This window comes from Zootoca vivipara, chromosome 10 (assembly GCF_965207765.1).
Source record: "Zootoca vivipara chromosome 10, rZooViv2.hap1.1, whole genome shotgun sequence".
In the NCBI taxonomy this organism is placed as follows: Eukaryota; Metazoa; Chordata; class Lepidosauria; order Squamata; family Lacertidae; genus Zootoca; species Zootoca vivipara.
This window is the reverse complement of record NC_142593.1, coordinates 32,528,118-32,541,286: the sequence shown is the minus strand read 5'-3', so window position 1 is coordinate 32,541,286 and position 13,169 is coordinate 32,528,118. Positions and strand designations below refer to the sequence as shown.

Genomic DNA, 13,169 nt, shown 5'->3' with positions numbered 1-13,169 from the left:
TGCTGCCCCCCGCCCAGCCTGCCACCCAGGGCGGCACGCCCCCCCTATCTTAATACACCACTGACAACTAGCTTGTTTATGAAAATCCAATATTGTCAAAACCATTTAAATCAAAACATGATCAGGGCTCACCATTAATGTGGGTATTTCCCCAGATTTGCTGTCACTTGGGGTTGTGTTGCTTTGTGTACTGCTTCCAGTTTTTTCTTTGATGCTGACTTCTCCTTTTGAAGAGGCTTTTTTCTTTTTAGCTGCTTGGGCTAGGTTTGGTTTTGGCTTCTGAAGAGGACCCCTCAACAGCTGTGTGGATTTTGTGCTTTTTGAAAGACTCCCTTCCTGAGTGCCAGAGATATCACTGACCAAAAAGAAAAAGCAACAGCAAAACAATTAGATCATTCCAGTGTTTAGTTACTCCTGAAAGAGTGTGTGTGTGTGTGTGTGTGTGTGTGTGTGTGCGCGCGCGCGTGGGTATATCTACCTTTTATTGTCTAGAGTCTCTAGACCATATTAATATTTTTTCCTTTAAAAACCCAGTACCAATCTTAGCTCCTTCTTAGCTCCTCCACATGAACCCAATAAATTTGTGGTAGTGAGAAAAAGTAGAAACAAAACCCCAACCCCACCCCTCTGGCATGGTTATTTTCAGCTTGGAGATCACTGAAAGTTCTAATAACACTTGATATAAAGACTTGGGTTCTCAAAGTAACACACTTAACTTATTGAAAACTATTTTACCTTTCTGAAGGATCCAGACACTTTCCTTCAACATCTTTAGAAACAAACATTTCTTTTTGGTCTTTTGGAAGTTCACATCCCTGTGGCTTCTCAGGACAATCAATTTTCTGCTGATCAATATACCTTTCGGATGATGGGGCTTCACTGGATTCTGACACTTCTTTTTTCTCCAGATCACCAAGGGATGCCTGGACATTGACATTATCCTTGATTTTTTAGAACACATATGCTTGTCAGTTTACTAACAGAGAAAACATAACCCTAACAACATAGTGCTCAACCCCTTGACGTTGCTGGTCTCCAACTCCCATCAGCCCCTACCAACACAGCCAATGATCAGAAATTATGGGAGCTGCAGTCTACCAACATCTGCATGGCATCCCTGCTCAAAAGCTTCATCTGGATTATGATCCAGAAGTTAGTGTGAACTGGAATTTCCCTGTAGAGTCTTAAGATGCTCAACTCTTTAAGAATTTTCTGTTTGACTCCTGTCTGAATTATCATTGCTGTAGGAATTTAAGTTTGGCTTTGCTGGCTCATATAAACTTCACCCCACAGTAAATTTATGAGTCTTTAAGGTGACACAAATAGGTTCATTGTTGAAAAACACAATTAATTTAAAATATACAATAGAAAAAGATGTGGGAAAAACTCTATAAAGCCTTTGCAAGAAAAATGGTCAATCTCAGGATGTGGGACAGAACCATTTTGCTTCTGTGCCCCCTTTCCTAATGCAGACCCTTCTGCTCCCTCACCTGCCCAAAAATGAACTGGAAAAACAGCAGCATCTCCCACAATGTTGGAACAGGTAAAGCTGTGCTTAAATTAAACTAAGTGTGTGGCTAACCTCTGAAGGTGGGTGCAGATCACTTTCCTTGGTCACCTCTGCTTTTCCTATGTCTCCCTCAACTGGAACAGTAATGCTCTCTGACACGGGGTCTTCTTTCTTGTCATTCATTCTTCCAAGGTTCGGCCTGACTCTCTGGAATCGACCTCTCACCAGCTGAGCTGGTTTGATAGGACATGGCTTATTCTCTTGGGAAGTTGGTTTTTCCCTATCCCACAAAAGGAGAAAATGTTACTGAAGTGATTCAACAGGCCCAGGAACTAAGGGAGTGCTGTTTGTGGCAAAAACCAAACAGGAGAGAAGGGAGGAGAGACTTCAATCATTTCACCATCTACAGCAGGCATAGGCAACCTTGGCTCTCCAGATGTTTTGGAACTACAACTCCCATGCTCCCTAGCTAACAGGGCTAGTGGTCAGGGATCATGGGAGTTGTAGTTCCAAAACATCTGGAGAGCCAAGGTTGCCTATGCCTGATCTACAGCTACTCCCCCTGCTTGCTAGCCTTGCACATGCTGAGCCTCTCACCATTAGGCAAGCCAGCCTCAGCAGCTGAGAGCAGCAGTAGTCTTGTGACCTCTGCATCTGCAGCCAATCTATATCTCCTGGCTACAGCACCAGCTACAAAGCCAGTGCTACAATTGTTTTAACTGTTTTCAATAGTTGTTGTTTACAGTTTTACTGAGGAAGGAAAGATAGCTCCACCCGAAAGTTTAGCTTAGAAATATTCTTAATTAATAAATTCACAGATTTTCCCACTTGAGCAACCCTGCTTCTCTTTCAGTGGCAGTTCTAGCGCAAGAAAGAGCAAACTTAACCAGAGGAAGTAAAGTAATGCCTAAGAGCTGAATGGCTGCATTCAGATCTAATATGCTGAAAAGGGTTCAGGATCCTACGGGACTCGTACCTACGGGACCGCCTCTCCTGGTATGCCCCGCGGAGGACCTTAAGGTCCACAAACAATAATATTCTGGAGATCCCAAGTCACAAGATGGCTAGATTGGCCTCTACTAGAGCCAGGGCCTTTTCAGTACTGGCCCCAACCTGGTGGAACGCTCTTTCCCAGGAGACCAGGGCCCTGCGGGATTTGTCATCTTTCCGCAGGGCCTGCAAGACAGAGCTGTTCCGCCTGGCCTTTGGGTTAGACTCAGCCTGACCCCTGTGTTTTTCTCCCTCATGGCTTGGATTTATGGCCTACTTGAAATGAGGCTGCACTTTAAATTTTAATACTGTATTTTAATCTGTATTTTAACTAATTGTTTTTATGTTTTATTGTGGTTCTGTTGGTGTCAGCCACTTATGGCCTACTTGAAATGAGGCTGCACTTTAAATTTTAATACTGTATTTTAATCTGTATTTTAATTAATTGTTTTTATGTTTTATTGTGGTTCTGTTGGTGTCAGCCGCCCTGAGCCCGGTTTTTGACTGGGGAGGGCGGGGTATAAATAAAAATTTATTATTATTATTATTATTATTATTATTATCATTCATCTTTTTTTTTCTACAAAGAAGCAGGAGAGGAAATGTGACTCTGTGGTTTGCAACAACTGCCATTTCCTGAATTCGGACCTAGGAAACTGCAGTTGGTAACAAAGTGTATTGGGGTTCTGCCAGAGCTGTGCCCCATGCTAGCTGCATCCTTGCCTCAAGTCAATAATCTCCACACCTGAGAAAAACAGTTGCAGCTAGAACAGAAAGGAGGGTATGTAATCATCCAAAGTGTGTGGGAGGATAAATGGCCATTTAAACATGCTTTGATAGCCTTGGGTGATGGGGGAGCAGATGGGAGACTGCTAGGAAGGAGGTACAGGTTTTCCCAAGCAGGGAAGGAAACAGGTAGCTCCAGAAAGCCCAAGGCAAGCGCACACAAGAAAAGGGAAAGGTGGAATAACCTAGGACTCCCTCCCCACCCCACCCCACCCCGGTTAAGGAGGACTTGATTTGCTTTTTTCTTATCACTGTGTGCCCTCTAGTTGCTAATAGTGGGAATGCACTAACCCAAAGCTCTCCTATAGCTAAGATGGTTTAATTAGATAACCTTTGCCTACCCTGTGTCACAGCAGAACCCCCATTTGTTTTCCCTCTTGCTGTATTATCAAAACCTGAGCATCACCAGCTTGAGGGCATAAGAAGAGTTATCCCCACTGGGGCCCCAGCAGAGAATAACTGCACTCTTAAAAATATGGAGGATTTGTAAAGTCATGCACACATAATAAAGGGAGTTTGGGACAAGCTAACAAGACCTTGTTGAAGAACACACACCTGGGATATTGATCTGAAATATTCTGAGAGGTACTGGGTGCTTGAGGGTCTTCGTGAATCACTTTCTCCATGTCTACCAATCTGTTCTCCACGCCTTCAGCAGGTAATTTTTTTCTGTCACTCTTTAACTGAGGCTGGAAGTAATATCGAACATCAAAACGCGAAACCATTTTAGCAATGATGGTCTTAACTTTACACTGTATTTGCAAAAATATAGAAACAAAATCTCTCTTAATTTGAAATGTCTTTACTACTAAAGAAAGTTTGGCCCTTTTCTTAACTTACTACTGCAGGGAGAGTTCTGGAAGGTCCATGTTTCTGCAGTTCTGGTTTCTTAGTTCCAGCTGCTGCTGCTTCATTTCCTAGAGATGGTGTTTCTTTCCTTCCAGCTGCCCTTCCTATGTTAGGTTTCGGTCTCTGGAATCTGCCTCTGAGAAAAGGTGTTGGCTGAACAGTGCTCTGTTTGCTGGAGGGGAGACCCAAAGCAGCATATACGGCAGTTAAAATCACTCATCAGATACATCACCAGTGATACACACATGTAACAAAACTATATCCATAGGTTTAATAATTTATCCCATGTTTCACAGATGGTAACTAGTGTACTTCTCAAATATGTAACAGAAAAACAAGTGCAATAAAACCAGCATTTGGTACTTCCACAAGGCTGAGGGAGAGACTTACCATCATTGCCCTCCCCAACATATGCCTTTTGCGGCTGTCAGCTTTGGACACAGTTCATTGTGGAAAAACGGCACATAAGTAAATTCAACCAATCAAAATAGATTTTCTTTTCAGTTCATCAGTAAATTTAATTATGTGGCTTTATCTTGCTTTCATCTTCAGTAATCACACATTCATTTCTTTCCCAAGGATTCCCTAGTTAACTACGGCTTAGATGCAGGGAACCATGTTCCATGCCTACACTACTGCAGCACCATGTCCCACCTCTGAACAGTGACTCCTGAAGATCAAGAAATCCCCAGAAATGGTACTGCAGTGATCAGTTTAGAGGGAATAAACCAATCCGTGGCAAGGCTGCTTGGGTATCCCTGGCCCCAAAGCGAGACAGATAAACCTGTTCTGGCAATAGCTCCATCACAGAAGGATGGAAAACAAGGTTTAATTTTGGATGTTTTTTATTGCATCTCATTTTCAGTTGAGGAAAATCCGTTATCTCCAACATCTATCAACATATCAAATGAATAGATTTTTTTCAACCTATGTTTCAAATCAGCAGACTTGTAAAGGGGGGAAAGTGGATTTCCAACTGATAAAACTCTTTAAAAGCTGATAGATCCTTACCCAACTGTAATATTTTCTTGGATATCTGGGGATGATAAAACTTCATTTGGATCACTACTTTTGAAGTCTGAATGGCTTGGGGGAGACAAGTGGGTCTCATTTGTTGCAGCTGCTTTTTGAGTATCTGCAGAGTTCCCCTCTGACAAAAGTGACGATGGCAGGATTACGCATGCTATAGTTTCCTAAAATATATTATCAGAATGTTTAATACCTGGTGCAAAATGCATGCAGTTATATTATAAAGTTCAAGGGAAAACACACACACAAATCATGCAGGGAATCCAAGTACAACACAAAACTACCAAAAGCTTATTCTATTTTAACATACAAGGTAATATTTTTCAGTTCTTGTACATGGAAGTAATGCAACATCAGCAAAGGGAAAAGTGGCATTAAACCAGGTGAACTGTTCTACTAGCTCTCAGTCATTTTAAGAATCTGATATTCAGTTAAGCTTTGTAAATAGTTCATGCAGTTTACTACAAGCCTGTCCCTATGTGACTTTAAAAAACAACCACCCCAAATTAAGAAAATCATATTAATGTCTTTGTTAAAACATGGACATCCTTCACAAAGAAATCCTTCATGCTTAAGTTTCAAGAATGATTTGCCATACAATGCCAGGAACTCCTGGGTTTTTTTAAAGGAAAAAATAGTGACACTGTGCTCCTGAATTTAAACTGCAAGTATCTCATTTTTGGCCTAAGGTCAACAAGTGATCTCATAGGAAACAACATGCAAACTGACTGCCAATACACCATTTGTCCCACACAGGGCTTTCTATAAATCTCAGTATTAAATATAATTTAATGTTTAATGTTTTATTGTGATGATAGTGAATTCATGGGTACTTTCAGGAGCAAACGATACAGCAACCTGAAGCTATTAAATTATCAAGAACAAGCATTAAAAATAAGTCTTACATCCAGATTAGAGGACTTGCTGCCTTCACTCAGGATAGTTTCTCCAGAGTCAGTCTTATGTTCATTTGTAAGCATTTCTTTTTCTGCTTGTATAAATTCCTCTGTTTCTGCCACCTTTTCTGTGTTCTCCTTTAGACTTTTCAAAGTTGGCTCTACTTCAGCAGAATTTTCTTTTTCTTCTTGTACAAAACTGGAATCTCTGTTGGATGAAGAAAGGTCAACAGGACTTCTATAACTTCTAAGTAAGCAAGAAAGGATGTGTGGTTTTGTTTTCCTTTTTAAAATCTCAGGAGCAACAAAAAAACTAATCAACACAGTGTTGCCCAATACAACACCACAACCCACATGAATATGTGCTTACTTACACTCTTTGCACATGTTTCAATTACTAAGGACAATTCCCATAATTATCATGCAGGCAACAGATGTTCTCACTCATGCCCCAATAAATAATGTTGCTGCCTGTTTGTGGGGCGGCGAAGGAGTGGGTGATGGCAATCAAAGGGCAGAGGGACTCTCAGATCCTGCTCAAGGAACAAAATTGACAAGTGAGCAAGGGAGGCATGGGTAGGTGGGCAGGCAGGGGGAAGCGCAGAGCACCCCACACACGATGGCTCTGGCGGCCAGGAAGAAGAAAGCCAAAAAGGATGAGTGGGTGGAGGCAACAAGACACTTGGAGCAGTCAGGCAAGCTGTTTTCCACTGCTCTCCACTCTTTTCATGCCATTTCTGCGCTATTTTTTATTTTGTGGCAATGCACGTAAACATGGTTGAACCCGAGTGGAATGTGCATTGGGGGCGGGGGGAGTGCCTGCACAATATATTTGCCACAAACATACACACATGTCAGTATGCATTTTTTTCCATTAAGAAGAGGGCATTGTGCCCCTTATTTTTAACCTTCAAAATATAATAAACCTTACCTGGTAGCAAGATCCTTCACATCCTCCACTTTATCACTTGACGGAAACACATTTTTAAATTCATGGCTCTCACATTCAAAGAGTGTCTTTACAGGAGATTGGATTGTGTGTGCCAAAAGCACTTTCTCAGTACTGGCAACAGCTTTGTCTTCTAAAACACCACAGTGGGGAATGTCAGCTTCATAACTAGCTGCCTCCTAGGAAACAAATTAAACTTCTCTGAAACCTCCAACGTGTAATAGTTCATAAAGAAAATAATCTGAAGACATTCAGCTAGTGTATACTTAGACGAGAGCAGTGTGTTCTTTTAAGCCTTTAACCCGCATTAACGTAAGAAATTAATATCAATATAAAAGGAAAGAACAGTTAAAAATAATAGTTACAAAAAATATAAGTTACATTGGTACTGGGGGTGTCAAAATTGCTAATGTACTAGACTGCTTTGGTATGATAAAGCAGTAAGTTTTCAGGCTGCTCAGGATTCTTCTATTCATGAGGTCAATGCAATTCAAAAGTGTGCTGCCCTTTACAGTTAGCACAATAAAACATATGTTTTGAATTATTGAGGATTACATCTGGAAAAAAGAAGGCAAGTTTTTACTTTGGTAACAAAGCCAATATGTGCACATGTTATTTTCTGGACCAGAATGCATCTTATTTAAGCAAAATAATGCTGAGCTCTTGAATGTTTTCAAATATAGGACCCAGTCCCACAAACATAAGCAAGGTTTGTATGCTGTCTGCTAAAATAGGGATAGAATGCCCTGTGCATCTACGGAGTACAGCTTCTACATCAGCAGGAAACCCATTCCCCAGAATTCTGAATTAAAGATCTAGACTGTGTGTACAGTAAGCCTGCAACTTCCTCTCATTTAATTTGTGCATGTTCAGCTTTATGAAACTAGCTAAAAATAATAACAAAGGGGATGGAAAGCATGTGGGGTTCCAGGAAAAAATACAATACAGAAAGCTTTGAGTACTTAGATGTGAATCTTACCATCTATATTAAGAAAATGAGTGCTCTGGCACCTTAGAGACTAACTGGTTTGTAAGAAGCATAAATGTTTCCTGGCTGGAATCTAATTCATCCAAAATGTCAAGTGCTTACATAATGTTTTATGTACAGTCGGAAGCAGGCTGTGGTACTTACTGTGGTAACAGTTGGGAGTTCGTGGCTGTTATATTCATCTTGTATCTGAATCTTCTCAGATGATTCAATGGCTGCATCAGTTGCCTCTTCTTCTTCTTCTGCCTCCATGTTTCTTGCTGGCTCTTCCGGCTTTCTAGCAACCCTTCCTAAATTTGGCTTGGGCCTCTGTATTCGTCCCCTTGCTAATGGTGCAGGTTTCAAGACAACCTGCTTGCTGCTTTCTTGTGATTTCTTACTAGTCCTGAAAGAACAATGATTTCAGGGAGGGAAAGAATTAGGGTGTATTAAACATTGCAAAGATCATTCATTTCATAATGTAATTGAACCTGATTGTTATTTGAACCAATTACAGGTGGCACTTCAAATTTTAGAAGCTTGTCACCATGGAGGATCAACTCTCCCCATATGAATAAACCAAAGGTATATCCTCAACAACAACAACAACAACAGTATATAAACAGGCATAGTTGTATAATAAAAACAGGAGTGGTTTACCAGCTGTGGCTTTATCCAGAGAAAGCAGACATTGCCTCTGTAATACATTTCTTTCTTAACCTCCAAGTTGGATTGCTGCAGTGTGCTCTACACTAGTCTGCCCTTAAAGACTGTCTGGAAACTTCAGGTGGTACAGAAAGCAGTAGTAAGAAAAGTTATGAGAACTAAGTGTTCCAGTCATCTCACACCTATTCTGTGCCAACTACAGTGGCTGCCTATTAATTTCTAGGCCCAATCCAAGGTACTGGCTTTGGTCTTTAAAGTATGATATGCTTTGAGACCAGCTTATCTGAATCTGCTTAATTCTCTGATACTGTTTTTAACTGCTGCTGCTGCTGCTGCTGCTGCTATTATGTTTTAGCCGTATTGTGTTTTATAGAACAATTTTAAAGTTTATAATATGTCGATGAGCAACCTGCTGTGGGATAACTCTAACAGTAAGCCTATAAATTATAGAATAAACTTGAATAAATGTACTTACAGAGATTCAGTATCTAAAACTTGGCAATCTTTTTCTGCAGTCTCCTCTGTGATGATACTGAGTGCATCATGCTGGTCATTGTTCTGAGGAATAGGCATAAAAATAAGTGGAGTATACATTTTTAAAATAATAGTAGTTCAGCTTCCCAAATTGCAGGAGCAGGGCGAGGGGAGAATTAAATCTAACATCTAGAATACCTTTCCTACTGTTTCATCAGCCTCTGGCTTTTCAGGCTGGTCCCGGAGAGATGCTCCTTTTCTGCTCGACACTTTCAATATATTAGGTTTAGGTTTCTGCCGACGGCCTCTCATTACAGGTCCTTTTTGAGTGTCTCTGGACACACACAGAGAGAGAAAATTATAATCCCAACACTATTTAGGCAAAACCTGCAAATAATTTATAAAAACAATTATTTATACTCTCCAAAACAGAGATGGAAAACCTGCGGCCCTCCAGATTTTGTAGGGCTACAACTCCCATCAGCGCCAGTCAGCAAAGCCAATGCTCAGGGACGATGGGAGCTATAGTCCAACAACATCGGGGATGGGACCAGATTCCCCATCCCTTCCCTAAAATGTCTAAGTGATTTCAAATGCAAAAAATCCAAAAAGAAATTGTGAAAAGTTCTGTTTTTAGTTTCCACTCATTACAACAGTTATGCCTAATGCTCTGTCACGGTTAAAGTTTAGTACTATTTTACTCATCTCTAAAAAGGATAGATTTGGTTCAGTATCAAAGCAAGACATTCCTCCACAATGTCACCTCTTCTTCTATCCCAAAGAAACGCAAATCAGCGTAAGCTGCTTAACTCCTAGTAGTTCCTACAATGTCTGATTAGAAGATGACATTCTGTAGGCACTATTAGGAGCAGCTTCCTTCACCACAGCTAAATATTGTAAGTGGTGAGTGATGTACACTGTAAGCCATATTTTTCAGTCTTTCTACTTTACATATACTTACTGGGATTCATTTGCCACATCATTGCTTGCTCTGTCTGTTTGCTCTGTGGTAGGTTCAGTTATGTTAACAGTCTCATCTTGCACAGAACTCTAAATGAAAGAGACATAAAGAACTTAGATAAGAGTTACTGTATTATCATTATGCTGTCTATTTATTGTGCTTTGTATTATGTTTTTATTATTATGCTCCATAAAATGTGTCCGCAATGCTGTCCATCACCCTGGGGTCTTTTGATAAAATGCAGTATACAAATTGAAATAACAACAGAGGTGTGTGCAACAATGCAACCAATCTCCTAAGCCCTCTGCAAACAGGATTGGGTTGTGAATTAAACTAGCTTCCATGCACACAGAAGAGACAATAAAAGCTTGTATTAATTTAAAATTATTTAGTCCCATACCTTTTCTGCAGCAACCAGAACCTCTGAAAGAGAAATCTTGCCCTCAGATGTGTCATCAACTGGAAGTTCTCTTTCTTCTGACGGTTCTGATGCAAGTCTCTGTAGCTGTCCTTTCTCTGTGGGCTTTTCAATAGCTGCTCTATCCGTTTCCCTGAAGTTAAATTGAACATATTTATATTTTCCAACACACAAATCTAGACCATCACCAACCGTCTCAGTTAACATAATTTATTATGGGATGTAGAAGTGGTGGTGCCATCTATTATGTTTTCCTGCCAGTCACTTCCTGCTGAAACCCCCTGTGTCCCAAAAGCCACTTCTGAGTGTTACATGAGTTTCCAGAAAGGCATGCAATACAGCCTAGAAATTTTCTGCAGGATGGAGAAATTGGTAAAAATCTAAGACTTGCCACTAAAACAATACTCACACTTTTTGGATTCAAACTATGTATTTCAATCTTGCACAGCAGAGGATCTACTTCTATAAACATTAAGAAACAGAAATAGGAACATACAAATTCCTATGTGCTTACTTGAAAGTAAGCCCCATTGAACTCAATGAGACTTACTTCTGAATCTACATACATAGGATTACACTCTAGAAAAGCAAATATGAAATGAAAAAGACAGATTCCTTTCGGCAAATAGACCTCACACCCATCATATACTGTCCACCCCTTTTCTGTTATTTTATTCACTTCAAATGGTAGTGAGTTTTCTTTTCAAAAATATCCAGACCAACTTTACCAAGCTCATGTAATAAATTAAAAGCAAGGCTGAGAACCAGGAATAGCAGTTATGAGATCATAGACAGGAACCTCCTTCCTACTCTATCCATAGAGAGATCACCTGAACTCCAAACTTGTTTGAAAGCCTCTCCCACCCCCAAATCAGGTTAAAGGATTAGTTTCATTATATGTGGGGAAATGGGAATCATGGCCAATTATTTTACTCACATAAGCTCATCATTACAACTTGGAGAGGCTGTATTTTCATCCGGTTGATCTAACTCTGCTATTTCATTCTGCAAGGAAATCAGAACAGTTAGTATGATCCTATGGTCCTGGCTTCTTTAATGATTACGGGAGAGGCTATGCCAGGGAGCAAGAACTTCTAACCACTAAGCTGACTTCCTCTACAAAACAGAAGTGAACACTGATGAGAATTTCATGTGTGTGTCATGGCTGAAGGTACACATTGTTCTCCAACTCTCTGGGGGGAAATTGAACCAAAGCAGAATTTCAGCCAGCTCCCAAGTACACCACCTTGAGCTCCTTGGAAGATAAAGGTAGTATACAAATGTAATATATAAATATATAAATATAACAATAGTGATGATGATAATGTGTCAGAAGCTTTTACAGCTTGTGCATACGAAGCAAAAATCTTTGCAGACTGCTGTGCATCTCCCCCACTGAAGGCACTCTCTGGGTGGACATGCATATTCCACATAGTGCCATGAATGTTTTCCCCATGTGGGTTGATGACTGCTTAATCCTTTCCTTCTCACCTAAGTCATCTCTCAGAATTGTCTCTCTCCCAGGCTGCTTTTCTCCCCAAGGGAAACAGGTCCTGGTTTATTTGTTTTTCCTCAAGGAAAAAAAGGCATTTGGGAAGAAGGCAATTTTGAGTGGGAAAATAACTGGGAAGAAGAAGGCTGAAACAGTCCCTCACCCAGCTGGTCCTCCACTCATTCTGAGTTGTTTTACCCGAAGGAACAAATACAGAACAAAGAAATGGGAAACGATCAGTGAGCTCCCAGAACATTTGGTATGAGTCCTTGTCCAAATAAGCTATCAGAGGTGGTAACACTCCCTTGTCTGGTAGCAGGACTGCAAATGCATGTGCAGTGTCTTCAACGCACTACCTACCCCACCCTGTTCTGTATGTAACAGCCCACATCCAAAAGCAGTATCCGTATGCAAGAATCTATGCCGAATCAAAACAGAAACCTTAAGTGTGGCATTCAGTGCCTTCTCGTGGGTTTTATTTTTATGAGTTGTTTCTTTGAAATAGGAAGTAGGCTAGAAACACATGTAAATATTGTTTACCTTTGCTGCACTGTTTTCTTCAAAACCTTCTTTATTTGTTTTGAGAGACATCTGAAACTCTGAAGGCCGCTCAACATGATGCTCAGAACTCACATCTGAATCATCTACTTCTCCAGAATCAATGTCTAGGAATTCATTCCCTTTCTGAATACTGGAAAGATAAGAAGAATATGAAGAAAGCATTAGTGGTTTTCCTACTCTATCCCATAGGTTCATGGCGGATTCTTGCCTCTCACTTTTGTCTCTCAACAGCTGTGCTAACTAAGATAGAGGCTTACTCAAAGAGCTTGAGAAGCGAAAAGTGCTCAAACTCACTTCTCTCTTTACTGGCATTTACACACGATTGTTCATGTGCAATCTCATCGCACCTACTATGGAAGACTAGTTCACTATTCCTATTTTACAGCTGGAAAACAAAGATAAGGTAAGGCTTTAATCAGGATTACCCCGAGAGTCACTTGCTGGGCAAGAATTTAGCATGAAGTCTAAATCTAACACTTATTATTTTATTTGTCACATTTGTATACTCATATAAGGCTAAGGCTGGAATCCAGCCCCCCTCTCTCTGCCTATCTACTGTACTGCTGGGGGTGGGAATTGGGGGTGGCCAAGCCCAAAACAGTTCCACTGGCATCACTCCCC

At 40.6% G+C, this 13,169-nt stretch overlaps 1 protein-coding gene across 3 annotated transcripts in view; it reads right to left on the bottom strand.

Annotated features, from left to right (window-relative positions):
- The window catches only part of BDP1 (BDP1 general transcription factor IIIB subunit), a 47,903-nt gene that overhangs the window by 19,958 nt on the left and 14,776 nt on the right, over nucleotides 1-13,169 (bottom strand). For 2 of the 3 annotated variants that reach the window (XM_035099861.3, XM_088653278.1), the window contains exons 12-26: nucleotides 12,528-12,678; nucleotides 11,433-11,500; nucleotides 10,478-10,628; nucleotides 10,078-10,166; nucleotides 9,315-9,450; nucleotides 9,118-9,200; nucleotides 8,142-8,382; nucleotides 6,992-7,188; nucleotides 6,070-6,268; nucleotides 5,147-5,328; nucleotides 4,127-4,307; nucleotides 3,842-3,975; nucleotides 1,583-1,790; nucleotides 736-941; nucleotides 133-355 (exon numbers count right to left, since the gene is read on the bottom strand). In XM_035099861.3, the coding sequence (XP_034955752.2) occupies nucleotides 133-355; nucleotides 736-941; nucleotides 1,583-1,790; nucleotides 3,842-3,975; nucleotides 4,127-4,307; nucleotides 5,147-5,328; nucleotides 6,070-6,268; nucleotides 6,992-7,188; nucleotides 8,142-8,382; nucleotides 9,118-9,200; nucleotides 9,315-9,450; nucleotides 10,078-10,166; nucleotides 10,478-10,628; nucleotides 11,433-11,500; nucleotides 12,528-12,678 (2,449 nt within the window). The remainder of the gene's footprint in view (nucleotides 1-132; nucleotides 356-735; nucleotides 942-1,582; nucleotides 1,791-3,841; nucleotides 3,976-4,126; nucleotides 4,308-5,146; nucleotides 5,329-6,069; nucleotides 6,269-6,991; nucleotides 7,189-8,141; nucleotides 8,383-9,117; nucleotides 9,201-9,314; nucleotides 9,451-10,077; nucleotides 10,167-10,477; nucleotides 10,629-11,432; nucleotides 11,501-12,527; nucleotides 12,679-13,169) is intronic. The other variant, XM_035099862.3, reaches the window with a different exon arrangement.